At 41.2% G+C, this 26,807-nt stretch overlaps 1 protein-coding gene across 1 annotated transcript in view; it reads left to right on the top strand.

Annotated features, from left to right (window-relative positions):
- LOC144818541 (alcohol dehydrogenase 1-like) overlaps positions 1-26,807 on the top strand; it is a 444,364-nt gene that overhangs the window by 389,921 nt on the left and 27,636 nt on the right. The window contains exon 8 of the mRNA XM_078676060.1: positions 6,747-6,882. Within this exon, the coding sequence (XP_078532186.1) occupies positions 6,747-6,882 (136 nt within the window). The remainder of the gene's footprint in view (positions 1-6,746; positions 6,883-26,807) is intronic.

The following is a 26,807-nucleotide window of genomic DNA, read 5'->3' as shown; positions in this document are numbered from 1 at the left end:
CGACGGATTGTGAATTCCGCTACGATCACTAAGACTGTTAATGTTATAATATACATATTAACGGTATGTGATCTCTAGGGAAAAACAGAATAACAAGTGTATCATTGTCATGTTGATTGTAAATGTTTAGGGTTTGCGTCGAAGGGTTAGCAACACCTCCCGAGCGAAGTACAGTATCAACATTATAATATAAAAGTCACTATATATAAGGTAAAATGAGCCAGAAAAGGAGTAATATTTGTTATAATATATCTGTTTCTAGGAACAAGCTGCTGACGTTACTGAGAAAAAGCGGAAAAATATGCAATAAATTTTTTTTCTACATATAAAGGTTTAAATATTGACAAATAGTCACAATTTATAACTAAGTACTATGCCTATGCCATCTTGAAACAACGTACAACTTCGGAATATGTTTGTTGACGTAAAAAGAGGATCCGATGCTAGAGAACGGAACCTGCAACAGAGATTGGCGATTCAGAAATAACTCGGGAAAACAAAACTAATTGCACAGTAGGTGTGGTTTATATAGTTTTTTGTTGTTTAGTAGTCTATGGAAGGAAGATGTGGCTCCGCCTATGTAGATGGCACGTTTTGCAGTTTACACGTGCTCACGTTTTAACTGTTTTTCGTCTGCACGTGTTCGGAAAAGTTTCAAACTGTGAAGCTGTAAAGGTTTTGATTTTGATAGTAACACATATAAGGTATTATTATCTACATACGTTGGAGAGTTTAAAAAGTGTTACTCTGTAAAATGTGTTCTTTGCATTTTCATGATTAAAAGCATCTATATAGAAGACGTATAAAAAAATGAACAAAAAAAGGTATAATATTTGTTATTTTTATGGTTCTTAATTTAAAAAACGCTAGCATTTGTAAATCGTAATCCTACCCTCGGAAAGGTGTGCTGGCGCTTGGGGCTTTGGGAAGGTTATTAAATAATGAATGCCCTTTTCTATGCACCTGTAGACTTTGCTTTTAAACTTTCAATTGCCTAGTCTGTATATTTACACTTCCTCCAAACATTTTGGTACTGCTATTTTAGTATTGTAGTGAGCCATTCAGTAGTATGTGTTTATGTATACACTGTTCTAAAAGTGAAGCTGCTGTACATTTCTACTATACACTATGCATGCAGTCTTCTATGCATGGGAAACTTGTTTTTTATAGCTTTTATTATCCATTCTATATTCTTACACTTCCAGTAAACTCTTTGTGATTGCTGATTCAGTATTGTAGTGAAGTATTCAGAAGAATGCCTTAATGTATGCACTGTGCTAAAAATGAAACTCTTCTAAATTCAGACACTCTCCTTGCAGAACTGTAATTATCCAGTCAGTACTCAAGTAATCTTGGTGCAAAGTAGGCCTTAGGCCATGTACTGCTTTAAACCTGTATAGAGTATTCATGCACTATGCTATGTAGCTGCACATTTGTTTTTTATACATTCAATTGTCCAGTCTGTATCATTAGACTTTCACAATCACTCTCACTTTACTGTTTCAATATTGTAGTGAGCCATTCAGCAGTATTTCCTTATATATGTACTGTGGTAAAACTGAAGCTTTTATAAATTCAGTCATGCACTCTCTTTGCAGAACTGTAATCATGCAGTCAGTACCCAAGTATTTATGGAGCAAAGTAGGCCTCAGTACATGGACTGCTTCAAACTCCTATGTACTGTGCATGTACTGTTTTATGCACCTGCAAATTTACCTTTTATATTTTGAATTCCCCAGTCTCTATCCTTACACTTCCACCAAACACTCTGTCATTCCTGTTATAGTTTTGTAGTGACTCATTGATTAGTGTGTAGTAATCCATTCACTACATTCAAACAGTAATCAGCAGATGTACAATAAGTGGTACATTCCCAGAGATAAGGCAGTTATTGTGCACTGTGATGTCAGCACAATGGATGCACCATATTTACAATTTAGTGTATTATGGAGCAAAAATGACACAGATATGTGATGTATTTGTGTTGTGAAGGTAATGCATTGCTTGACTTGTGTTCCAAGTGCAACGCAGCTCCAGCAATGCTCTTGGGGTTCTATGCTCACAAAGCTGTGTCAATCCTTAAACCTGTTTCAAGCAGGTGCAGGGTTTTGACATAGCATAGGCATAAAAGTGACTGAATTAAATATTATAGATTTCACTCAGTCACTTTTAGGAGGTATTCCTATGCTAGAACACCTCCACTCCCTCCCCCTCCCCTCTCTGTGCAGAAAAGTCTCTTTCTGGCGCAGGGCTTTAGAATGTGATGCACCTTCCATATGCATTACATTGTAAATATCAGGTACTATGGTACATCTTTTGCAACACCGCTGCATCACAAAAGTGACAGAAAAGATGTGTAAAAGAGGTACAAGGGGTTGTAAATTCGCTCCTAACACATACAAATTCACCCAGGCAGTTTCACTAGCGGTGCAAATTGAAGTATAGACTTCTAACATATTCATATGGATGTGTTACATTGAAGTGCTTCGGAGGTACTGCAGTATAGTATAGGTAAACACCTTATACATTTATGCTGTAGCACTCTCTTATAGTTCTGCACTTTCGCATTCACCATACACTACTAATTCATTCGTTCATTTACGCAGTACACATTCATTCTGACAAAGTTTTACACACTAATATAGAAATATAGTTATTTTTTAAGCCAGTGGAGGTAGTTCTGAAAAGAAGTGGGGTTTTTTCTTTTTAGTTTTCTATTTTTTTGTATTTTTTCAGCAAGTTTTTAGTTTCTTTTTTTTAAAACCAAAAAATGAAACTGGAAACAAAAAAACTGTGGAACAGGAAGAAAAAAGAAAAAAAAATATTATTGTTTTGGGCAACGGTGCTCTTCTTTGCTCTTCACAATGAGGTGAATAGACTGCTTACCGTAACAAAGGAGTTCTCTGCAAAATTTACAATGAATTGTAAGATCTGCAAACTGAGGCACAATAATAGGATGTGGACTGCTCGGAGGAGGTGGTGGTGCAGTTGAGGGAGAAGGAACTGCAGGTTGAGGGTTCTCTTGGAATCTTTGCGTTGCCATCCATCCATAATTATTTGGATGCAAAATTTTGACATGGCCAACCATTGAGGCTGTCCCGAAAGAGTACTTTTTAGTGGGGTCAGCCCTGGAAAGTGTAACCTCACAGATCTTGCATGTTACTTTCGTTACATTCACCTTTTTCTGTCCCTCCGGAAATGAAGAAAACTTCCAAATGAAAGCTTCTATTCTCTTTTCCTGAGGTGGCTCAGTAACAAAATCTTCCTTAGAGCAATGTACTGATGAAGTCTCAAAAAGAGCAGCCATTGTAGAGTTTGGTTGTAAAAGACTACAGCTCCACAGAATAGATGTTTTTCCTAGGAAAGTCGAAGTAGGATGATCAAAATGAGAGGGGTCTTTCAACAGTTGGAATAGGAATTATTATGAACCAATCAAAACTCTCCCTTTATGGTCACCTGACTTTGCGTACGCTTACAGTGCTCTTACGGTGCTCTTAAGATGCGAGTATGTACGACGTACATCTGCGATTTGCGTAATTGCTTTTAAAAGTAATAATCGCTTATTAAAAGTTTTAAAAAACTATTTTCATGATTGTCTTAGATACTGTCTTCCCTTAATATGTACATTAAATACATAAATATATGTTTTTGAACAATTAGAAACTTTTGCGCCGTACGCTTACTGGGCGCCGTATATTACGTCACGCAGAAGCGTTGATGCGATGCGCAAGGTCAAAGCGTATCTGCAACAAGTATGCGGCTATGTGCAGAGTTTGCCGTACAAAGTGTGGTGCGATCACTGTACGCGTACGGTGCGATTACCCAAAAAAATATGAAAAAGGAATTATAAAGATTTTAAATGGAAACAATGGAAAAAAAATATTTTATATAAAAAAAAATAGGATTTAGTTTTGTTATTATTTTACATTAAGAATATAAAATGTAATTAAAAAAATAAATAAATATAAATATTTTTAATAAAAATGTAAGAAATTAGTATAAAAAGAAAGAAATGTAATAATTTATACTTTTAAAAATTATCATTTACTAAACCTTTGAAATTCACTGAAAAAACCATAGGTTTCAGCCACGTTATAGTTAGGAATTAGCATTTAAAAAAACCTTGCAAATTCACTGAAAAAACATAGGTTTCACACATGTTAAAGTTAGCTGGAGATTTCACTCATACAAAACCATTGAAAGTCCCCCGTTATAGTTAGTTCTGCTAACTATAACTCATGCGCCCGCAAAGCACTGCTGATGACATCACATACTACATCACTCATGACATGGTCAGTGACATCACTCATGACATCACTGATGACATCTCAAATGACATCACTGATGATCATCCAGTGAATGTGTGTCTTTCTGAAAAATAAATAAATATTTTTTATATATATATATATATATATATATGAAATTAAAGCTCCTCCTCAGCACGCTCTGCGCTCGCAGACACCGCCTCCGCGCCAGCATAAATGAGGAACGGACCAACCAAGTCAGCAACAGATGGATTTACTACAGAAACAGAACCAGCGACGCATTTCGAGCTGCAAAAGCCCTTGTTCACGCTGCAACCTGTGTATATATATATGTATATCTAAATGTTGATGGAAGAATAAATGGGTAAATAAGTGTCTAAATGTTTTTTTTTGTAAAATTGATTGTATAACTGACTTATTAAGTATATCTTAGTGAATACATGTATTAGCGAGTAATGTTTAAATATCTGCATCAGTGTCCCACTTTGTGTATAAGTGGCTGCATGGGTTAGTGAGTAGCTACATGAGTGTCTATATGGGTTATTAGTTGTTTTTTTGAGTATCAGAATGAGTGTCTGTATGGGTTGGTGGGGGGTATTACTTACCGCACAGATGCATGAATGACTGACTCACTGTTTGTATGTGTTTTGAAGACATCATGGGGCCGATTATGATGGCGGATGGACCTGAGTCCGTCCGCCACCATAGAGTAGGAGGGAACCTCTGCATTGCCTGCGGAGCTCCCTCCTGTGCAATTAGGATGTGACCATCACCCTGGCGGTCACATCCTCAATCTTTAACTTGAAGCTGCACCCGCCGCAATGTTAAAAATGCATGCACGGCATTTGCGTGCACAAAGCAGCAGGCACAGCGCGGTGCCTGCCGCTTTGTCCACGCAAATGCAGGGGGGTACCATAGGTACCCCCCATGTGCGCCCCCCACCCCCCCTTCACCCAGGGGGCCCGCAACGGGCCCCCGAAGTGAAGCTCCATATGTTTTTCCACGGCGGAAAAGCCGCCCTGGAAAAGCATACTTTGTACTCCATCCTAATATGGATGGCGGTGTCTGATAGACACCGCCAGCCATGTTAATGCTTTTCCGCCGTGGTCGGAAGGCGACCGCAGTGGAAAAGTGGAGGACAGATTGTAAGACCCACCAGCCATCCTAATTTGGCGGTGGGTCTTTCAAGCCTCCGCGGCGGATTTCCCGCATCCTCCGGGCCGGCGGTGGCTTCCGCCGGCCCGGAGGATGCGGGAAATCCGCCATCGTAATAGGCCCCTATGTGTGGAGGACTGTATGGGTGGATGATTGTATGTATTGGTGTGTTAGTGAGTGAATGACTGCCTCAATAGTGTCCTCATGAGTAAGTACATATGTTTTAAACTAGTATATGTGAGTATTGATGTATATAAGTAAAGATATATGACAGTGACCGATTGGAAGAGTTCCTGTATAAATAAGTATGTATTTCTATAACTGATTGTTTAAGAGAGTAAGTTTGTGTACGTTTCTGTAGAAATAAGTGTAGTAGTGTGTGTAGAGTTGTATATGCAAGTAAATGGATGTTTGATAGTTTATTTCCATGTGTGAGTATATGTGTGAATATCTCTATGTATAAGTGTAGGTGTGTAACAGGATGTATAGGTGTATGAGTACATATGATGAGTGAGTACATGCATGAGTGACTACATAGAACTATTGGTGAATGAGTGGATGTGTATGTAGATTTAGGAATTACTGAATAGGTTGTTCTAATTGGTATTGGTATCTCCATTCTTTAGAACATTTTACTTTCTGTTTTTGAATGTGTGTATCAAAGGTTATACTAGGGTGAGAGGAGGTCTGCCACTCTTTCACAAGGATGATGTCATCAGTGATGTCATCAGTGATGTCATTTGAGATGTCATCAGTGATGTCATAAGTGATGTCACTGACCATGTCATGAGTGATGTAGTATGTGATGTCATCAGCAGTGCATTGCAGGCGCGCGAGTTATAGTTAGCTGAACTAATCATAACGGGGGAATTTCAATGGTTTTGTATGAGTAAAATCTCCAGCTAACTATAACATGTGTGAAACCTAACTATAATGTAGCTGAAACCTATGGTTTTTTCAGTGACTGTATATATATATATATATTTATATATATATATATATATATATATATATATATATACATATATATTTATATATATTTGTATGTATAGGGTATTTCTATAGCAGGAACCTAGGCAAAAGGTCACGGAAGGCTGCACACACTAAACGAAGACCATAAAGTTAGCCAGTAAGAGATGTAGATGCTAGGTTGTGGATGGTAAATGTATTCTGAAATATTGTTTGTTAAAGGGGTGTGTCTTCAACTCTCTCCTAAACTGGAGTAGCAATGGGGCGGTCCTGATGGAAATAGGGATGTAGAGTATTGTTTTGAATCATACCACTTTGCAAATTGTTTACTATTGTCAATCTTTCTCGATGTTCCAGGCTTCCGGAAAGATAGCGGCCCAAAGCTGGTGGCTGATTACATGACAAAGAAGTTTAATCTGGACGAGCTGGTGACTCACACTTTACCATTTGAGAAGATCAATGAAGGGATGGAACTGCTGCGCAGTGGAAATTGGTATATTATTTTTAAAGAGAATGTACTGAAAAGTGAGCAGTCACTAGACTGAGAGAAAATGCATTTCTCGGTGAAAATATGCAGAAAGATGCTCTCTATAAAACAAAAAACTATTTTTCTTAATACTGCAAATTGCTTCTAATGCTACTGAAAGCTTCCAGCGGGGAAATCCATTGTGATCCAGATAATATTTAGAACAGTATACCACTTCAGGAGTAATTTAAAGATATGATTATAATTCAGTTTTTGGGTTAGTGCTTTTAAAGTGGCAAAAAAGTTCATTGGAGATTTATTGATTTTTTTACTATACTTTTGAGGGTACATTATTCTGATTACCCCACTGTTGAGTCCAAGGTTGTTGCTATCATACTAGTAAATATGAGACAGTCTATGAGTTCGAACAGATCTCTTAATAGATCTGTGAACTTGAACTAAAGTGACCCTCACTTGCAGAAGTGCCTCCATTTGCTATGGCACTTAGAGGTTTTGAGGTAATCCTGCTCTGGCTATGAACATATGTTTACATCCAAATAAAGATTGAGAGATGTGCAGGAACAGCAAATTGTGGTTTCTCATGCATGCCTTGCACTGTAAAGTCTTGTGAATTGTGCATGGGAGAAGGTTACTTCATTAGGAAAAATGTGGTTAATGTATCCGCCAATATACTTCTTGTGAATTACTAAACATCGATTCCTGCTTTCATTTCTCGTTCCTTGGATGAAAACACATCAGAAGAAGAGCCAGGAAAGAGGAGGATCTTCATAGACTAATAATCTGCTCCAAACCCCCAAAATAGTGCAGGGTCTTGAGTGTGTATATGTGTGTGTGTGTGTGTGTGTGTGTGTGTGTGTGAGTGCGTGTGTGTGAGTGTGTGGCTCTGTGTGTGTGTGTGTGTGGCTGTTTGTGTGGGTGTGTGTGTGTGTGTGTGTGTGTGTGCGGGTGTGTGGTGTGTGTATGTGTGTGTGTGTGCGTGTGTGGTAGGTGTGAGGTATGAACTCATTTCCGAAATCAGTATTAAAAGGACTCAGGGCAGGAAAATGTCTCCCCCGTAGCGCTGATACATGATTGACCCTGTTTCTAGGTTCCTTCCTTCTTTTCGTCACATTGGCTCAGGATATCAGGAACTTTAACAATGAGTGGCATAGTACACGTATGGCAGCTATTGCTACCTGCATTTGTCCCTGCCCTAGATGTTGTCTCGTTCTTTTTGGGGCATAAGTAGCCTCTGCCATTCTTGTTTGTCTGGGTGATGGTACCTAGACCCTTGTTTCACTCAGGAGGCAGAGATCTACTGTTTACAGCGTAGGGGGGCGTAGTGCCACGCAATGTGTTTCTGTAATAACCACTGTCTCTATTGTGTGAGCCTACCTTTTTTGTTTTTTTACTGTTGTTAGAAGTTGTTTTTTAACAATAGCAAATAGCTTTCTTTCTTTCATTGACTAGTTATTTTTTTTAATTGATTTAGTGAGATCAATTGCAGTATTTTCTTTGATATAATTCATAGAGGCATTTTTCTCCTGAGCCTGTTTGCAGTACTGCAACCAGTTTGAAGCCATTTCCTTTTTTGTTCAATTCCTTTAATTCCCTCCTTTGTAGATATGGCTTTTGCTCTTGCTGTTTGCACAATGGTGTTTAGAAAACTTCCAGCCATGCAACGTTTTCATTTCTTTCAACAGAGTTCTCATCATAGGCACTTTTTAAAGTATTCCTTCCTTTTAAGTCACTAGAATTCTGAAAATGTGTGTTCAGAATTAGCTAAGACATTTCCAGTAACATTAACATTGACTCTGTATTTTTTGTTTTCATTCAATGTAAGTGACCCTGGAATTGACTTGATGGACGTTTGTGCTTTGAGTTAGAGCCAAGTGCTGATCAATTATAAGAGCCAAACCGTCTGCCAGTTTTTTAGTGCTGTATCAGCAGGAGGAACAATTAAAAATTCGAGCAGCACAGAGTATTGTTTTTACCACTTATTTCCCAGCACCCTATTCTATTTTTTAAGGTGAATTACTAATTTTGTGAGAATCATCTAGTTTAACAGATAGGGCCCGATTATGATGCCAGATGGCCCGCCACCGACGGCCTGTCGTAATGGTCCATCCGACATCTGGTGCCTTGGTCTGACCACTGCATTATGATGTGCGGTGGTTGGAGAGACTGACTGACACTTCCAACTGGCTCAAGGAGCCCGTCCATTATTGGTCGGAATGTAATACCCTACAATGGGGTGATGCCTGCTCAGGCACCTCCATAGGTATTACGTGGGTCAATTCCGACTGCCTTTTGTTTTTCGGCCTCCCCGCCATGAAAAGGCAGCCAGAATGGGACTTTGAGGGCCCCTGTGGGCCTCCAGACATCTATGCCCTATGTACAAGGCACCACATGGATGTTTGTAAACATCCATTTTTCCATTGTGGCTTGTGCTGAAGCCCATTTCGGTCCACAGCACAAACCACAATCAAACAATTATGATTCTGACCGCCTACACAGCGGTCGCATCATAATTAGGTGGGTGGGACCTCCAACTATTGCTGGCCAGTCCCAATTCCACTTAGATGTTGGTCAGACGTTTGCCAGACATTTTAAGGAGCCCCATAGTGTAGAACTCCAGCTATATTGACAGGAAGCATGATGAACAGCCTTCTGAGATTCGTGCATGCTTTCCTCCTCACACTTCTTTTGCTGCTCATGCCGTATTACCTATACTTAGATGAGTGTGAACTTCTATACATTTACAGACTACTTTACAAGCTCCTTTCTTTGGTTACAGTAGTACGTTATTATTATTTCATATAAAATCACCTATGGTAATTTCACCAGTTCTCTAACTTCACATCGATTGAAATTGATCCTCTCCATTGTGAGATACCAAAACAGGCTGAATATCCACTAGATATGTTATTGCAGTTTCCCTCAGCACAATTTGCATCATTTGCTAACTAACTCAATACAGAGCACATCATTACTTTGTATTTAATTCTTTGCAAGTGCAATTGCTTCTTACTACTCTCAGTATCACTGTGGGCTTATCTTAATGACATAAAGTCTCTTTTTATTTATTATATTTTGATGTCCACCCTGTTTCTCGAGAGCTTTTCAATCCCTAAAGTGTCTACAGGTGCCCTTTGTATTGATTTAGCCACTATTACAGGCACAATATTCTGAGAGTAAAATAATAGAAGTTCAAAGGATTTGTAAAATTAATAAAATCCGGACATTTCTTTGTACAGAAAATTGAAACAGTCATAATGTTTATAAATAATTCATATTGTAGAGGTGAAATGTAAACAAATCTGAATCTATAGGAACAGCTCTAACAACCTGCCAAATATGCTAAATGTGTCTTTTTTTATACACATAAAGGCTCTGCGGCAATTCGCGTGATTGTAGGCTGTTAACATAGCCAGCCAATTCCGAAGAACATCATGCAGAGAAGTCACATCTTAGCGCATCAGGGTCTTAAATTTGTTACATACATGAGTGTGCTTTCTCTTCTTAAATAACAGGCAAGTTATATTCTGAAAAGGATCACAAAGAAAATACACAAATATGAATAAACAATAGAAGAAACGCAAAATGACCAGATATTAATAACACAAAATGCAGAAAAGCTCAAGGAATTGCTCAATTGACCTAACATTTTTGTTTGAACTGTTCACTTCCTCCGAGGGTGAGGAGACATTAAAATAATCTACACATTAATAAAGAAAACACAACTCTACAAAATAGTTCATGAGAAAATACTTTACCTAACCTGCATATGGTCCAAAAAATATGAGAAACAAAAAACAGCAGTGACAAAAGCAAACAATCACCCCCACCCTATGCGCACAAATGAGGACACGAGGCTAATTCAAGAGCATAGCAGAAAAGACCAAAGCCACAGGTTTAATTGATCAGGTCTGGGTTTTGAGTTGAATCGTGTACCCATGAAAGATCTAAACTGTCAGGTACAACAGAAGAACTGAAAACATTTGCAAGATACTACCTTCCGGTTGTAGGGAAAAAACGTGAATGATTTCCTCCTGCTGCACAATAGCTCTTAAGTTTAATTAATTCCAAATGTTTCTCTCCTAATAGAGTAGGAAGTACGTACTCTCAGCAGCCATGTTATGAAGCATTTGTCTGCAGTTTATGACAGTTCAATAAATACATAGTTTATTGCCACATCAAATAATAAAATACATCGACATAAAAAATGCAGATAGAGATGTATATATACAGTGGCAATATCTAAAATGGCCAAGCGAACAATAAGGAATCTTAAGAAAATGTGTGTGATCTTATCAGCCATGCATGGTACAGAAACTTGGAAACTGCAACAACCACCAACTGACTGATATCGTTTCTGCAAATTCTTAAAGCATTTACTTCAGTGGAGGCTCCTTCACTGAGGTGGAGGAGGGTCATCCCACTTCTATGCAGCAGTGAAATAAGGGAAAAATAAAATGATGATATTATCATTTTATTTTTGTCCTGCTGCAGCAGCTTTGCGAGTGGGGCTGCTCTGCTCTCATAGAAGGGGGAGGAGTGTTGGGCACACTTTGTAAGTGTGCATGAATTTTTGGCCAGCCGTCTCGGGTCGGCAAAACATTCATGCGCACATTGCAAGTTCTCTCACCAGGCTGTACTGCAGCCTGTGTGGAGAACATGCCGATGTTCTCATTCCCTGGCTGAGCACTGAACCATGGCGCTCAGACTAATCACAACACTGCATTGACACTGACTTGGGTGGCCTGGGTGTGCTTCCTGTTTTGGCTAGAGCAAGGGACTATGGAGGAGAGATGCGGCGCCGAGGTTTGTTTTTTATTTCTCCTTTCTTTAAACCCCCACCCCACCACCATCGATCCATGCCGGCCGCCACTGATTTACTTGATCCCTTAATTCTAGAGACTGACACATAGGCACAATCCATTTGTCTCTAGGGTTAGTGTAGCAAGTGCATAAGAACAAGTGTTCCTCATTTTTCTCAAATACAACAAACTGGATATAGCTTTGATTTGTCAACATTGGGCAGCCAGGATGATGTAAAAGTAGCAATTGTCTCAACACCATATCTAAACTTCATATAAAGTGATTTCATATACACAGGTTTGACATGATCGAAAACATTCTCAGACCTAAACACATGCTTATAAAGCAAGCACATTTTGGACTGATTACCAAGAGCATTAGATGATTCACTTTGTTTATTGAATGGAGACCAATACCTTTTTTTGGCAGTAGCCAGGACAGGTCTGATGGATGATGAGTCTTACCAACAAATACTCATACCTAGGTTAATCAGAGACTGTTTGACATGTTTTAACCAAGGGATCTTATGGATATTAGGGTAACTGATAATGTCTCTCAGACCATATCTGTATGACTTTAGCTCAGTGGTGTTCCAGATTCGAAGTCCGTAGAGAGCAGGTTTTAACCTAGGGACCTTTGTGACAGGCTTAAGGGTGTAATCTAGCCTAACAGGCAGTAAGGGAGGACTGCTGTCTAGATTTAAGATGGACCTTATAAAGTGATTGTCAGCCACCCCTAGCTTTGCCAAATCACAATGACCCCAGCTCAGTACTTCTTACTTGAGCATTATATATTTAAATTGCTGGAGAATCTGGAAAAAAGAATGTCCTTTTAGCAACCTCACTATAGCAATTGCTCTATGCTCTATGCTTGACAAAAGAGGATGAGTTCTTAGAGATGTATTACTCCCATGAGTTGGAAGTGGACAATCTGACACCTAGGTAATCAAATTCTTTAACTCTCTCAAGAATGTTCTCTACCAAAGTGATAGTCCCGCTATAATTTTTCATATTGTTATGGGCCATAAATTCTGGTTTCTGTCTGTTATTTTCTAGCCTATAGTTCTCACAGAATAAGCATAACCTACCCATAAGTGCTTGTAATCCAGCCAACTTTTTCAAAATGAGAAGGGTATAAAGGGCGAAAAGGAGCAACAGACATTTTAGCTGACAAGAGTAGGAGTATCATTAGGGCCGTAAGATAGAAAACGAATACAGACAATAATAAAAAGAAGTAAAAGGGTTGGGCCAAAACACAGCCTTGGCGAGCTGGTTTGTTCACAATTATTTTGTTTGTGAGTTTGCTCTTTGGACCCCATTGTAGTTGTGCATACTTATCCTAATGCAGTCAGTGTATAATCTTCAAGATATCACTTAGAAAGGCCATGCTAGCCAGCACCCCCATAACCTCACTCTGGGGACCAGATCAAAAGAGACTCAAAGCTCTATGAAGGCTGCAAACAGGTCACCCCATTTATATAGACCATTTTCAATTTAATCATCAGAAAACGAGGTCCACAGTTCCAGTTTGTGTTCTAAACCCTGCTTGAAGAAGACTCGAGATTTCATGGATCACAATCCACTCAGTTAACCTTAAAAGCTATGCCTACAAATTTTTTTTTGAATATTGTCTTAATGACTTATAGGATGATAGTTGCCGGGGAAATTACAGCAGCTTTTTTTTCAAAACAAAGACAATCTTAACTTTTTTCCAAGTAATTGGAAACGGGGCTCTAACAGCAACCACATCTGAGACTAAATTAGTATAGGTGACACAAATACTAGAATTGGAATGAAACCTATCTTCAGGGGTTTCATCCAAACCAGGGCTTTTTCATGTCTTTGAGAAACAACTGCTGTCTCAGTCACATTTACAACAATAAGGGAACTAAGAGGGTCCGGGAGTTAGCAGTTTATGGAGGAAGATGAGATGGTGGTGAGGAGGAATACAGAGATTCTAGTTAACTATCCACTCGCTCAGTTTGAAGTAAACCACTGTGGTTTTAGCGAGATGATAGCCACCATGGCTGACTATTTAACTGAATATTTGCCCAAAAAGTTTAGCATCTTTATGTTTGTTGCTTCAAGGAGGTAATCCCACATCACCTTTGCCAATTAGATTTATCAATCCTACGATTTTACTACATAGGGCTTTGAATTAAACAATCTTGATCCTATCACCTTGCTCTACAGTGGTATGGAGGCCAACCCTGAACTCTGAGGTGAACAACTTTCGAGATCTAGGGCCTCTTTCATCTAATATTTAATCTTTTTGTAAGAATTCCTTCAATTCCACAAATAACATGTGAGTTTGGAGGATATTTTGATTACCCAAATTCTCCATGATCATATCCAGGTAGCTGGCAACTAGCCCATACATTCTTGAGATATCATTGGGGGAAGTGCTTATTGCATTCCAGGTGTTGTTCCTGAGGTTGTTGCTTATTGGCAAAATACTAACCCCCTATTATGGTTCTAAAGGCTGGTGGAGAGGCAGCTAACCCTGAGTGTTATTTTATTTATTTTGAAAGTTCTATATAGCGTGAACATGACCACCAAGGGTATCAGAGCACTTTACAGATTATGTATCACAAGGGTATAATACAAATTTTGCATCACAAGGGTACAGGCATACAAAACAGAATAAACAAAGTGACAAAATCAAAGTCTGATATTGTCCAACAATCTCGTGAGGTAAAAGTAAACCCACCAACAGGCAAAATCACAGTCTAGAATTGTCCGACCTAATCGTGAACCACTTGGCTGGGCCAGAGTCAAAGGGTATGGACCCAGATTCCTATGAAGGTGCCAGGCTAAGGCAGAAATGTCTTCATCAGGAGCCCATTGACCTCTTTTTGGAAGAAGACAGTAGAAGGGTTCACCCTGACTTCGGGGGAAAGGGAGTTCCAGATCCTCTGAGCCATCCCTGAGTAGGCTTGGTTATAGGTCTTTTTTTTCTTGAATTTTTGAGGTTTAAGCAAAAGGGTGCTGGCGCTTCTGGAGGCTCAAGAGAGTTCCAGTTTCTGCATGAGGTACAGCGGGGTCTTGAAGTGGATGGCTTTGTGAGCCATGCATGCAATTTTTAACTGTATCTGGGCTTTATATGGAAGCCAATTCAGTTCCCGCATGTCCAGAGAGATGTGGTGGTATTTTTTTGTGCCAGTTAATAGCCTAGTAGCGGAATTGAGGGTATACCGAAGAGGAGAAGTCCTCACTCTAGGCAGGCCTCAAAGTGTTGCACTACCATAGTCCAGCTTTGAGATCACTAATGCTTGTACTGCAACCTCGAGGTCATGAGCAGGGGGGAAGGGTTTAAGTTTCCTAAGTAACCTGAGTTGAAAGTTAGCTCCTTTGGTGAGGGAACTGATGTGCGTCTGCATGTTCAGACTTTTGTCTAGAATGATACCAAGAGATGATGCAGAGTCCACGAGGTGCGGTCTGCAGTTAAGAGCAGTTAGCTGATTCAACCATTGTTCCATGTCGAGGGATTGGTTGTGGGGTGAGATCCGTAGGAATTCCATTTGAAGAGCATTAGGCTTCAGGTGATTGAGTTTCAGCCAGCTTTGTGTTTCCAGCAGGACTGAGTTGAGGTACTTAATGTCTACGGGGGAGGTAATCTTCAGGTATAGTTGGGTATTGTCCGCATATATATGATAGTGAATGCTGGATGATTTTAAAATTTCTGTCAGAGACTCCATGAACAGGTTAAAGAGCGTGGGGGACAATGCTGAACCTTGTAGAACGCCCAAGGTGACTGGTGCAGAGTGTGCAAGGGATTTGCCCACCTTGAAACTTTGGGATCAGTTCTGAAGGAACAAAGAGAACCAGCTTAATACCGGCCCATATAGCCCCATCCTGTGTTCCAGGAGGTCAATTAGGTGATCATGTTTGACAGTGTCCAAATCTGACGAAAGGTCCAGAAGGATCAGTATGCACGACTCATTGTGATCCAGCATTCTAAGCGCATCATCCTCGATGTGTGTTAGCGCCGACTCTGTGCTTATACCTGGGCGGAAACCAGATTGGCATTGTTCCAGGATTTGGTAATGGTCGATGTGATAACAAAGTTGGACGAGCACACATTTCTCCAAGAGTTTTGCCGAGGTGGGGATGATAGTTAGTGATTGAGCGAAAGTTAAGAAGGTCCGTGGGATCCGCATTTGGTTTCTTTAGGATCGGGGTAACCTGACCTGATTTAAGGCAATCCGAAATAGCACCTTGCATAAAAGAAGCATTGACGATCATCGTCCAGAGTGTTAGTAAGGCGGATCTCACTTCCAGGAACAGGTTCGATGGCAGAGGGTCGTTGTAGTGATTGGAATGTTTCAAGGTCAACAACATTTTGCGAATAGTGGGTTTATCCATGGTTTGGAACAGGCTCCAGGATGCACTGTTTTTGGGGTGGAAGGGCTGTATAAGTTCAGTGCTATTTGACTCTGAGGGGCATAGGGTGTTTATCGGACCACTCAAGAGGTGATCACGGGCCGAGCATAGTTCAGACTCGATCTTGGTAGTATTATCCCTGAAGAAAACAGCAAATTCTTCACAGATCGGCAGTGTCCCTTAACCCAGAGCCGAGCGGTTAGGACGAATATTGGATTGGGACTTGATGAGTTCGAACAGTTTTTTGGGACTTTTTTTGCTTGATCTAGTTGAGTTCTAAAGAAGGTGGCCTTCGAGCATCTGATGCGTTTATTGTACATGCTTCGCAAGGATCTCAGGTGACAAAGATGTTCAAAGGAGGGATAAGATCGCCACTTCCTTCCTGCAAGTCTTACATTTCTTTTTTCAGCATTAAGGCTATCATTGAACCATGGTTTGGAGAGTTTAGCAGGCACTCTTTTAAGCTGAAGGGTGGCACTGAGTCAAGTACATATATTAAGAATTGCGTGGTTATGGTGGGCCGTCAGGTCGTGGACATCAGTGTTAAGATACAAAGGGTCATGGTCACTCTCTTCTCTTGCATATCCTGGACCACTCTCCAGATCCTAACATCCAAAAGGATGTAGTCTGTTACTGAAGAACTACTCCTCTGAAAAGTTGGAGCTTACTTAACTTAGTGGGAACGGCCATTACATGTGTGCAAGCCATATGAGAAGGGCAAGTTGACCATTCGAAAGCCTGCCCAGGTTAGCTGAATTTTAGAAGGGGCAACCAAATCTGGAACTCCCCTACAGTGTTTCCTCGTCAATGATGCAGCGCTGAGTAATAACAGCGGACTGAAAGGTCAAGCTGAAGTCACCAGCAACAATAACATGTTGTACAATAATGTGGGCAGATACTAAGTTATCAAATAGATTAAGTGTGGCTCATTCATTCTGGTGTCCAATGCTTCTATTAAGAATGGCAATCCTACAGGAGTGGTATTAAACCCAGTACATCTGGAGAACCGGTAAATAGTTCTCTGATAACTCAAGCCAGAAATTTTTTAAACCACACTATCAACTCGCCCATGGCCTTTACAGCTGGGGAGTTTTCGCTGGAATAATGAAGCTCTTGGAACTGATAGAGTGGGGCGTCTTGAATTTCAATCTTTTCGTAAAATCACCAAAGAGAATCCCCCATTGGTCATATGGACCTTTGCTAGTTGGCTTGAAGTGTGAAAAAGGATCTAACATCGGCAATACATGTCTAGTACAGTGAAACCAATGTGGATCCACATAAACAATAGAGAGGATGGTGTCCAAACCTTAAGGGTTTTATTAACCTAATTTAGTTCAGGTTACAAGTTAAATTATTGGGCAACATTGGAGGAAGCATATTGTAAGAGCATACATATTTAAATTTTCATGCAGTCTGAATACGTATATGATCAGGAAAAAGGCACTAAATAGAAGCACATACAGCAATCCAAATATGAACCAAGTAGGTTTCAAAAAGGACTTCCCTATTCTAAATAAAGTATTGACAGTGGCAAAGGGCAATTCTATAAGAAAGGCATCAAATTAACCAAAGTTAAGGTTATATAAGGAGCTATAAGTGCTAAAGGATGAAGCTCAATACTCTAAGCAGCTAAAATCATCGGAGCTGCGATAAAGTCTTCTCCAAATGAAATCAGGACGGGCTCTCCTCAACTGTTCTAAAGACTGCATAATAAAACCATGAAAGAAAATTCTATAAGGCTTTTTCCCATCTGTTTCTACCAAACAAACCAATCGGAAGACAGTAGAGGAGTTACCATGTGGATGACCTTGGATGTACAACCAGTCCGATCAGCTTGGCACAGGCCTCTACCACCATCAGTTTACTAGTTTAATGCAATAAAATATACACCTATTTTAACTTAAAGAGACACATTAGAAGACACTTACAGAGGAGAGAAAACCAAGCCAATTGCAAAACATTTTATGAAAATGCAACATATGCAGCTCGGGCCTGATTACAAGTTAGAACAACATTAGATACATAATATATTCCAAAGGAGTAGTTAGCATACGTGAATGTATCAAGTACATTTAAAAAAAGGTTATACATTCCCTCTCATGACAAATACAGTTATTATATTTACGCTAAATATATGGGGGCTCTCATCTAAATGAATATATAACGACCCACTACATTTGCAAAATAAAATGCACACATATTAAAACAGTCAAATACCCCAAATGGTCCTGATTTACAAAGGTAACCGTATACTTTACACATTTTTGCATTTCACAAAGCCATTCTAAGATGTAATATCTTTCTGGCTGCAGAGCCCTTGTACATAAAAAGATAGGCAGCTATAAAGATACTACTCATAAAATTGCTTTGTGAATTGCAAAAAAAATGGAAACTGGCACAAAAGTATAAGTTTACCTTTGTTACTGAGGGCCTGAGTATATATGTTGCATACAAAGGGATGAGGCACTAAATAGCGCTGTTCCAAAATCACTTCCAAAAGCATTCTCTTTCATCCAAGTTTCTTGAAAAAGACAGGGGGCATATTAGCAAGAACCTCGTTAAAATTATTGCCGTTTTAGCGTCAGAAACTCCCGGTAAAACAGCGATAATGGGCTTGCTAATATGCGTTATAGAATTCCAATAGAAGCCCAGGTTAGAAGTCCTGCGCATCTAACCGCTAAAACGGCGATAGTTTTAACAAGGTTCTTGCTAATATGCCTCAGAGTTGTCTATAAATTCTTCTCACCTGCTATCCCGCAACTTAGATTTTAAGTCCTCTACCTTCCAACTAAGCATGGATGTTGTGGTGCCTGAAACGGCTTGACATTGGGATGGGGCCTCAGTGCTACAAGCAATGCATTCCACCCTAGACCTAGAAGTTAATCTATTTTTAAATTATATTAACTCCACCTCAATTCAAGGGAAGTCATTTGTAGGTGGTGTACATTACGGATCAAAGTAACTAACTCAAGGTAAATCCATAGAAACGTAGTGGCAGAATTGTTCTGGGCAGATTTGCAAGCACAGAGAAACTATTTTCTGTTAAAATGTGGGGGTATTGGTCATTGGGTGTTAGGTCAGGAAATGATTTCTGTGGGTCAGGGTAAAGGTGGTGGTAAAACTAGACTAATGGTAAAACATTTATTAGATCAGTGATGCCGAATTCACATCCTGTATGAGAAAGTAAACACTGAGCAATGCTAGCATACTTTAATAAAAAAATTAAACACACCACAAAGGCTCTTATTTAAGGGACCCACTAGCTCTTATTTAAAGGACCCACCCATCCACCCAACTCTTCATACCATCAGAATATTATGGGTGGCAGAAATGTTGAAAGTCTCAATTTTATGCAACTAATAACAGATGCATGAGGGGCAAGAGAAGGGACAAGTGCAATGATGACTATGTGTAAGCAAGCCTAGGGAGGAAGGTAGATTGCTGGAAGCAACAAATCTTGTTTATTCGAACCACACCCTTGATGTCCACCCACCACAGCATGACCAAATCTTTCCCTATCACTTTGAAGGCTAGTTGGGTTCATGATTTGAATGTAATTTCTTACAATGTGTGTTCCCTGTTCCCCTAGATGGCATGATCATGGTCCTGTGGGTAGTCAGCAATGTCACAGTCATAGAATTATGTCATTGGTTCCCATCATGCAGTAGCGAGTCTAGTTTGAAGCCACTAGATTCTTCAGAAGGGCTAGATCAAGCTTAGAAAGGTGAGCTTCTATAATATCCAAATGCTCATAGATGGGTTGAAGGCTGGTGTTAATGATGGAATCAAATTTCTCACACATGGACTCTTCAAGGGCAAATCAGGAAAGCATCCACTATGGTTCTAGTCAACTTTGTGGATAGTATTTGCTCCTTCTATTTGATCAGTGGCCCCACATCAGGTGGAGGTAGAGTGGCAGATAAGGCAAAAAGGTTGAAGAAGGAAGTGGTGCACGGTCTCTAGGCCAAAGAGGGTTTAGTTAGAGCGGGCTGCCCTCCTGGGGATGGCAAATACTGTGGCTTTGGGACAGTAGACTTCTCTATTGAGATTGAAAGGCATCTTTCAGTCAGCTTGATCTCTTTGCTAATTATTCCCAAGGCGCATTGCACGAAACCATTAATTGCTGAATTAAGTTAATTGGTTGCCTTTGGGGGCTAGCGCCAATTTTGCATTTCCACATTTTCTGGTAGACCAAATGCAATTAAGCAAGTTACTTTGTCATGCCTTGCCGCTGCCAACTAAAATTTAATGAGAGCCCTCCGTCACTGCCCAATTAAAGACTCTACTCCTTACCCCCTTAGCCCAATGGCTGCTCAATACTTGTTCTTCATCCATGACTAATGCAGGTCTCACAAAAAGTGTCTTTTTTCCTAAACATACTAATCCTGTCAGTTAGTTTTATTGATTAACTTTCTATAAATAAAGTAAGCAAAAACGTGCTGTATGTTCACCCAAAAACCATTCAGGGTGGACACAATGTTCTAATTAAATTATAACTGTGAAATGTAAGACACTCAAGATGTACCACTTGCATTATCTTGAGCCTCTACTTTCCAAGGTGCATTTGATACATTTTTTACTATGTTTTTTTTTACAGAGTTTTACATATCGCGAACATGACCCGGTATCGGGTATCAGAGCGCTTTACATAGCACCAGTTGCTTTACATGAGGACACATTCATTTTTGTTAGGCACGGCGAGATTAAGTGATTTGCCCGGAATTACAGGATGTTCGGCGTCACTGCTGAGACGTGAATCCGGTTCTCCAGATTCAAGGTCGACTGCCCTAGCCGTTAGGTCAACTCCTCTCTCCAGGTTGATGATTATTGTATCCTCAGAAGCCATTTTAGACTGTTGTGAAGGTAGGCCAACAAATAAATCAACATTTAGATTCAGATTATGAATGCAAGGAGCACCACACCTAAAAAAACTATGAGTCAGAATATTTGAGTTAAAGCTGTACTGTTTGGGACTGCTCACTCCACCGCTGCAGCTCTGGTTAAGTGCCTATGGTTCTACTGGGAAAGTGATTTCCATCTAAGGTTTGAGGTTAACTGAACAGGTTTGAGATGCTGTCATGGGTAGATTTGATATTTTTACTGAGTTTAAAAGAAGCATATTTATATATATTAACTCATCAGCTCGTCTTTGGTTTTGAAATGAACCAACTACAGGAGCCACATAATATTTTGAGGGTTTCTTCTATTCTCTATATGTTCTAAAGTAAGTTCACCATTCTGATAATTTACGAGAACCATATGAGCGCACCAGTTTCCTATATCAATCAATCAATCAATCATGCCATTTGTATAGCGCACTACTCACGCGGGAGGGTCTCAAGGCGCTTGGGGGGAGGGGTTTGCTACTGCTCGAACAGCCAGGTCTTGAGTTGTTTCCTGAACGCGAGATGGTCCTGGGTCAGCCGAAGGTGGATGGGGAGGGAGTTCCAAGTCTTGGCAGCCAGGTAAGTGAAGGATCTTCCTCCGGCGGTGGCTCTTCGGATGCGTGGTATGGCTGCGAGGGCGAGGCTGGTGGACCGTAGCTGGCGGGTGGGCGTGTAGAAGGTCAGGCGGTCGTTGAGGTACTTGGGGTCCAGGTCGTGGAGAGACTTGTGTGGGTGGGTGAGGAGCCGGAACGTGATCCTCTTGTCGACGGGGAGCCAGTGCAGGTTCCTCAGGTGGCTGGAGATGTGGCTGCGTCGGGGCACATCCAGGATGAGTCGGGCGGAGGCGTTCTGGATGCTCTGGAGTCTTTTCTGTAGCTTGGCTGTGGTTCCGGCGTAGAGGGCGTTTCCGTAGTCCAGTCGGCTGGTGACGAGTGCCTGGGTGACAGTCTTCCTGGTCTCGGTCAGGATCCAGCGGAAGATCTTGCGAAGCATACGCAGGGTGTTGAAGCACGATGAGGAGACGGCGTTGACTTGTCTGGTCATCGAGAGGGAGGGGTCCAGGATGAAGCCCAGGTTGCGTGCGTGGTCGGTTGGCTTGGGTGCGGTGCCGAGGGCTGGGGGCCACCAGGAGTCATCCCAGGCGGAGGGCGAAGATCCCAGGATGAGGACTTCCATCTTGTCCGAGTTCAGTTTCAGGCGGCTGTCCTTCATCCACTCGGCGACGTCTTTCATCCCTTCGTGTAGGCACGTTCTGGCGGTGTCGGGGTCTCTGGTGAGGGAGAGGATCAGCTGGGTGTCGTCGGCGTAAGAGATGATGTTGAGGTTGTGCTGGCGTGCGATGGCTGCGAGAGGTTTCATGTAGATGTTGAAGAGGGTGGGGCTGAGTGAAGATCCTTGCGGGACGCCGCAGATGACTTCGGTGGCCTCGGAGCGAAACGGGGGGAGGCGGACTCTTTGTGTTCTTCCGGCGAGGAACGAGATGATCCACTCCAGTGCCTTCTCTTGGATACCGATGTTGCTGAGGCGCTGGACTAGGGTGCGGTGGCAGACCGTGTCGAATGCAGCGGAGAGGTCCAGGAGGATGAGGGCCACTGTTTCCCCCTTGTCGAGCAGGGTCCGGATGTCGTCGGTGGCTGCGATGAGGGCGGTCTCGGTGCTGTGGTTGGCTCTGAAGCCGGACTGCGAGGGGTCGAGGGATCCGTTCGTCTCGAGGAAGGCGGTGAGCTGTCTGTTGACAATCTTCTCGATGACTTTAGCAGGAAAGGGGAGGAGCGAGATGGGGCGGAAGTTTTTGAGATCGGTGGGGTCCGCTGTAGGTTTCTTCAGGAGGGCGCTGATCTCGGCGTGCTTCCAGCTCTCCGGGAAGGTGGCGGTGTTGAAGGAGGCGTTGATGATGTTCCGGAGTTGGGGTGCGATGGTGAAGTCGGCCTTGTTGAAGATGTGGTGTGGGCAGGGGTCGGTCGGTGATCCGGAGTGGATGGTGTTCATTGTGCGGGCTGCGTCTTCGGTGGTCACCGTGGTCCAGGTGCGAAGGGTGGCTGTGGGGGGCGTTGGTTCGACGGTTGGGTGCGTGGGTGGGGCGCCGAAGCTGTTGTGGATGTGGATGTGGATATCTGACAGCCTGGGAAAATTTTTACTAACACCAGAGTAGTTTGAGTATTTTCAGTAATTCTGTGTTATTCCTTCACGCCGTATTACTAGTAGTAATGCAACTATACCTACTTGCATAATTAAGTTCAATTCAATTAAAAAATAAATGTTTAAAAACTTAATTAGATATGTACACGTAATCCTAAAATCTATTAAGGAATTGCACGGCATTAAAAACATTAAGAATACATACAGTTACAATTCAAAGTACATTTTTAAAAAAAAATTATACTGAAAAACTTGTTTCAGAGTCCTTTTGTGTCTGAAGAAAGAGAAGGGGTGGTCGACAGAACCTGAAATTGTGAGGTTCCAGACTAGGCAAAAGATCGCACCTAGTATACTTTGCATAATATTTGCAGAGAAAGCTCGGGCCTCATTTATGAGGCAGTGCGTCACTTTTACGCCGCCGGTGCGCCACTTTTTGTGACGCACCAGCAGCGTTATAAATGTGCCTTATTGCAGCATATTTACAAACTAACGCATCTAGGTAGATGCGTCACTTTGTAAACCCCTGCGTCACATTATACCTGCGCCAGGTATAATGTGTGCAAGAAAGGGACGTAGAAGTGACATAGTGAAATCTATAAGATTTCAGTGCGTCACTTCTAGGACGCCGTTGCGTCAAAATCTTGCGCCTGCCTCACAGCAGGCGTAAAAATGACGCCGGCCCTTTCACATGGGGCTTGACCCATGAGAAAGGACGCATTGCTGGAGTTGCGTCACTTTTGTGACACACTCCAGCAATGCGTCACTTTTGAGCTTATAGATACGTCAGTATTTCTGACGTATCTGTAACTCCTTGCGACATGATGCGTCATACATTAAATATGACGCATGAGGTATGTCGAAAGGAGTGCGCACTGAGAAGTGACGCATCGCTGCTTTCACGCAGCGATGCGTCATTTCTCATAAATGAGGCCCATAAAATGCAGTAAAGATTGGGGAGAGACAGCATCACAAGGAAAGGCAGGTGAAAAGACCAGCCATTAAATGTCTAAGTGGAAAGCAAAGCGAGCTAGTATGGGACCCTTTATGAACCTCAGCAGTACTAGTAGAGCCCTTTCCCATGGAGTAGAAGTTAACAATAGTTAAGGATTGAAGGCAACAGTACTCAGTGAAAGAATATACTGCCTGTTAGTAGGCTTTGCAATTTAGTCCGCATCTTATTTGAAGTTCCTTGCTTCGATAAAGGCATGCTTCAGCCAGAATTGATCAAACTTGGTCACATTACTGGAATTAGTGAAAAGGGAAGGCCTGCTCAGTTGAGTAAAGCAGAGTTTGACATAGGAAAGCCACTAGATATTCATCCCCTGGTCACCTTTAAGGCAATCCATGATCACCTGCCGGTTGAAAATTGCATGGAGGTTGTTCCATATAGACAACCAATGCATAAAAGGGGAACGTTTGATTAGATCTTCAATATAAGTTAGCCATAATTGTTCATAGCAGAGAAAGTGAGGACAGCAGGAGGTGGGGATGGGATTCTGCTGCAAAAAAATGTAGTTCAATTTGCACACTGGCTGCATTGCATAGCCCCAAAGTCCAGCACCATACGTTGCAATGATACATCCTGTCCACACAGAATCATGTGATGACTCAAGTCATTAATGTAGAGGATAAATAGCATTGGCACTAAAATGCAACCTTGTCGGACTCCTCTTTGTAGCCCACTTAGCTCGGTACACTCACCATCCACTACGAATCTAACCCTGATAGTTAAGTTTAAATGAAAAAAGAAATTAACCAAGGCAGGTTAAGTCCAGCCCTTTGTCAAGTAACAAGTAACAATGGCTAAAGTTTGAACCTGTTGATGCGATCAAATGCGTAAGACAGGTTTATGAAAGCTAGGTACAGTCCCTGGCAACTGCATACTTGTGGATAATAAGTTGGAAATTCAGGCATGCTACACCATACCAAGGTGGTTGCTGAACCCATACTGACAAAATCTCAAAATGGTATGATCATAGCTCAGGATCTAATCCACTGAAAAATCAGACCCTCCAATATTTTGGTTGTGGAGTCAATAAGGGAGATTGGCCGATAACAACAACGATCTTAATGGTACTCATTCTTTAAAATTCTGTACTATTAAAGGAATATGACCCCTTATTCCGCATGTGTTTACAACTCGTGCTATTACCACACATTTTTTACTCCCCAAATTCTTTTACAGCGCAGGGCTTTACACATCAATCCATTACAATGCATTGTCCATTACAACACAATTTACTATTCTAACTCCACCAGGGCATTGTAATGGGGAATGCTTTGTAATAGTTTGCTGTGTAAAGCCCTTCATTGTAAACGATTTCGCGGAGTAAAAAATGTGGGGTAATGGACTCCTTTGCAACGCAGTGGTTGTAAAGGATGTTTACCCTATCAAAGAGGGGAACCAAGAGGGTGGCAGAGAAGCAGCATTCAATCAATTGAGACTATGGGAGAGCAGAGGAGCCCATATATCATAAATGCACTTAAATAGGTCAACCATAACTCTGTCAGTCCAAGGGACTATATCTGAGGAGCAATCCCGAAGGGCTGTAATTATTTTCAATTTGTTGGCTTCAATCATAGTCGTGAGGTTGTTCGCACTAATCTCATTCTTTCACAGCAAAAGAGTATATTTATATTATGCCCTGCACCTCCTTACTTCCTCCTTATTCCTGGATCTAGTATGCAGGGAATGTCTCAGACTACAGTTTGCCAAGGAACACGCTGCGTCAAAGCACTTGGTAGTCCATATGTCAGAATGAGAGACTGGCTTCAAGTAACTTTCTCATCAACATGCATATCTCTGCGAAAGACTGAACTGTTGTACCACCCTCTCCATCTTCTATGAGACAAGTTTCAAAAGCCATAGGTTTACCCCTAATTATTTTTTCTAGAAAGGTGGCAGGGTTGGGTAGTTTCCATATTAGGTGCAAATTGCTGTCTTTGGAACACATTGGGACTATTGAGCCTGGCCAAATAGCAGTCTGTGAGACCGCGAGATCGATTGACATTGTAAGAGGACTGTGATCTCCAATAAACAAGTTAACTATTTCCCTATTAAAGACACGCCTAATGAGTGATCTAGACATAACATGTAATCAATAATGGATGCTCAGGGTCTGCCCAAAAAAGTTAGACCGACTGGGGTTTGGGTTTGGTATGATTCGCGAATGTTAATCAAAGCCCTGCCGAAATAAAATTCCCTAGCTCTACACCTCTGAGGATAGAGCATAAAAAGGTATTAGAAACAAAGACCTGCTCATCATGTAAACTTGCTGTAAAGTATGGACATTTAAGGCAGTGTTAAAATCCCTGCATAATATTGCATTAGTACACTTCAGCAACCCTGTATGCTGCCACTTCAAACAATCTCTTAACATTGTCATTATAAGAATAAAAAAATCATAAATATGAACAAATACGTACGTATACAGGTGGAAATGTTTACAACATTCAACAAGTAGTGGCTGAATCATATTATTATCGTCATTTACAGGGCGAACCGTAAAGTTTTGTAATAGCTTCAGCCAAATTGATAAACCTCCACTGATTCTTTTTGAACTAGATGGTTGAGCTGCTATGGATTAACAGCAATATCCATTATGCTGAATCTCCTATATCTCACAGCTCCCCTGTAACAAAATAATGTCAAACGATTCTATGAAAGATAGTCTGCGCTTCACTCTGCGGTATATCCTGCAATATATCAGCTCCTATCCTTATG

The sequence above is a fragment of the Lissotriton helveticus genome, chromosome 2_1, assembly GCF_964261635.1.
Source record: "Lissotriton helveticus chromosome 2_1, aLisHel1.1, whole genome shotgun sequence".
NCBI lineage: Eukaryota > Metazoa > Chordata > Amphibia > Caudata > Salamandridae > Lissotriton > Lissotriton helveticus.
This window is presented reverse-complemented; position numbering and strand designations above follow the sequence as displayed.